The 3,057-nt window shown below is 74.9% G+C and overlaps 1 protein-coding gene across 1 annotated transcript in view; it reads right to left on the bottom strand.

Moving 5' to 3' along the window:
• LOC132319121 (alpha-N-acetylgalactosaminide alpha-2,6-sialyltransferase 6-like) overlaps positions 1–1,486 on the bottom strand; it is a 2,943-nt gene extending 1,457 nt beyond the window's left edge. Inside the window, 4 exon segments of the mRNA XM_059829035.1 lie at positions 103–141; positions 143–283; positions 428–492; positions 1,461–1,486. Coding sequence (XP_059685018.1) covers positions 103–141; positions 143–283; positions 428–442 — 195 coding nt within the window. The 5' untranslated portion in view covers positions 443–492; positions 1,461–1,486.
• Positions 1,487–3,057: the final 1,571 nt, after the last annotated feature.

Below are 3,057 nucleotides of genomic sequence, written 5' to 3'. Positions count from 1 at the left end.
TGGGACAAGGCACTGCTGTCCCCTGCAGAGCCGCTGTCCCACCGGAGGGGACGATTTGGCCGGACGTCAGCGGAGGGCCAGACCCTGCCACCCAGCTCGTACCTTGTTGCCGCAGACGGGCAGGTACCCGCTTTTCACCCCCCCACTTCTTGAGGTCGGGGGGCCGGCGGGCTCTGCCCCGCAGGCGGCTGTAGGGGAAGACCTCGCTCCCGCTGCCGGAGCTGTAGATGATCAGCAACATGATCAGGGCAAAGAGGACACCCAGGGCGGCGGCGCGCTGGCTCTGCGGGCAGGGGGAGAGCGTCAGCCGCTGCCCCCACCCCACGGGCGTCAGCATCCGGCCCCGCTCCTGGTGGCATCTCCAGCGGGATGGCCGGTGTCCCCAGGGAGATGCCCGCTGTCCCCAGGGAGATGCCCCGGCACTCACCGTGCTGCCACTCATGTCTTCGTGCTGTCCTCAGTGTGCAGCGATCACCGGCATCCCGCAAGCACCTGCAAGGCACGCGGTCACCCCCAGCACCGGCCCCTTGCCACCGCGCTTGGGCTTCCGTCCCCAGACTGCCGGGCCGGCGGGATATGGGATGAGCTGCTGGGCAGCCTGGCTCGGCTGTTGCCGGCGTGAAGCCCCAGAGGGTGGGTGCCCAGCTGGACCCCCGGGTCCCCGTTCAAGGGGGAGGACAAACCTCCAGCACTGGCACGGGGAAGGGGAAACGCCGTGGGCAGAGGTCCGAGCGGGCTCTGTGGCGCAGAGGAGCCAAACCCGGCCGTGGCTCGTGCCGGGGAGATCCCCACAGCGGGCTGGGCTCCAGGGAGGGATTAGCCCCCGCCGGTGGGGCTGAAGCCGCTCAAGCCCGCAGGGTCAGGGAGGGTAAACCTGCCACTCGTGCGGTAAAATCCCATTAAAACAACCGGCTTGGACTGCGGAGAGAGGAACTGAGACCTGTGCAACTCAGCTCAGGCATGGACTCAAACTCAGCCGGAGCCAGCATGGACCTCTCCAGCCCTGCGGCCCGAGGGGAGTGGGGTGCACCGCGGGTGCTCACCCCCGGGGGGGATCTGCTCTAACCTCCACTCACTCCGGCTTGCAGAAATGAATTGACCCAATTTCTTTTTTAAAGTCCTCATCAGTCAGTCACCGCCGCTCCCGGAGCACTGGGAGCAACTGGAAATTTAAAAACCCCCTGATTGCCCTGGGGGGGGGAGCAGGGATGGAAAATTACGCAGCAGCCTGGGTCCAACCCCTGGGGGGGCCGGGGGCCCCGAGGGGCTCTCAGGGCCCGTGTCGATGGCTGCGACGGTGCCAACCCCCCCGGGGAGCCCCGGCACGTCGGGGCAAAGGGGCCCCCCCGTGCCCAGCCCGGGGCGCAGGGTCGGCACCCCCCGCTCCCTCCACCGCGCCTCGGACAGGGGGGGACCCCCACGGCGGGGACCCCGCGGGCCGTACCGGGGGGGGCTCTCACCTGCAGCGGGCGGCGGGCGGCGCGGGGGGGGGCCCTCATCTCCTCCTCCGCCCCGCGGGCTGCGGGGGGGCTGCCAGGCCCCTCCCGCCAGCACGGCCATGGCGGCGCCCCGGGGGGGTCACATCGCGGCTCTGCCGGGGAAGGGCTGCTCCGGACCCGCTCCCCCCCGCTCCCCCCTCCCTGCGGCCCCGTCTGCCGGTGCTCCCCCAGCCCCCGGATGCAAACCCTCCTGCATCCCGGGAAGTGAAAACCCTCCCCCGGCCCCCGGGGGGGGCAAACCTTCCTCCACTCCTACGTGCAAATCTTCCCCCACCCCGGCATGCAGCCCCCCCCCCGCTCCCGGCATGCAAACACACCCGCTCCCGGGGCGCACCCCCCCTGCTCCCGGGGTGCAGACCCCCCCGCATGCACCCCCCCCGCTCCCGGGGTGCAGCCCCCCCCCCATGCACCCCCCCTGCTCCCGGGGTGCAGACCCCCCCATGCACCCCCCCTGCTCCCGGGGTGCAGCCCCCCCCCCATGCACCCCCCCTGCTCCCGGGGTGCAGACCCCCCCCCATGCACCCCCCCCCGCTCCCGGGGTGCACCCCCCCTGCTCCCGGGGTGCAGACCCCCTCCATGCACCCCCCCCGCTCCCGGGGTGCACCCCCCTTGCTCCCGGGGTGCAGACCCCCCCATGCACCCCCCCTGCTCCCGGGGTGCACCCCCCCCTGCTCCCGGGGTGCAGCCCCCCCCGTGCACCCCCCCTGCTCCCGGGGTGCACCGCCCCCCCCGCATGCATCCCCCTGCTCCCGGGGTGCACCCCCCCTGCTCCCAGGGGTGCAAACCCCCCCTCATGCACCCCCCTGCTCCCGGGGTGCACCCCCCCTGCTCCCGGGGTGCAGACCCCCCCCTCATGCACCCCCCTGCTCCCAGGGTGCACCCCCCCCCCGCATGCACCCCCCTGCTCCCGGGGTGCAGCCCCCCCCCCGTGAACCCCCCCCGCTCGCGGGGTGCACCCCTCATCCCCCCCCGGGATGCAGCCCCCCACCCCCTGGAAGCGCCAGCCCTTCCCCGGCAGCCCCGCTTTGCAGGAGCCGGGCAGGCCGGAGCCCGGCCGCGTCCAGGCGGGGCGCGCCCCCCCCCCCCCCTCCCCTGTGCACCGGAGCCGCGGGGCGGCGGCCGCTCCTCCGGTCGGCCACGGCGCCGTTCCGCCCCCCGCACCGGCTAAACGGGCCCGGAGGGGACGCGCCCGCTCCACCGACCGCTCCGCTCCGCAGTGCGCCGCGCTGCTGCTGCTGACACCGCCGGTACCGCTGACACCGCCGGTACCGCTGACACCGCCACTGCCGCCCCGGTCCGGGGCCGCCGCCGCGCGCCCACGGAGCCCCGGGAGCCGCGCGCCGCCCGGGGCCGGGGAAAGCCGCGGGGGGTCCTAGCGCCGCCCGCCCGGGATGGCGAGCGCCGCGAGGGTCCTAGCGCCGCCCTCCCCGCGCCGGTCCCCGACGGGGCAGGCCGGGGCTGTCCCCGCCGCTGCGGCCCGTCCCCCTCCCACCCCCGAGGGCACCGGTGCGGGTAGCGGGGGCGGCAGCGCTGCCCGCGGGTGCCAGGGGGCAGCACG

This window comes from Gavia stellata, chromosome 24 (assembly GCF_030936135.1).
Source record: "Gavia stellata isolate bGavSte3 chromosome 24, bGavSte3.hap2, whole genome shotgun sequence".
Taxonomy (NCBI): Eukaryota; Metazoa; Chordata; class Aves; order Gaviiformes; family Gaviidae; genus Gavia; species Gavia stellata.
This window is presented reverse-complemented; position numbering and strand designations above follow the sequence as displayed.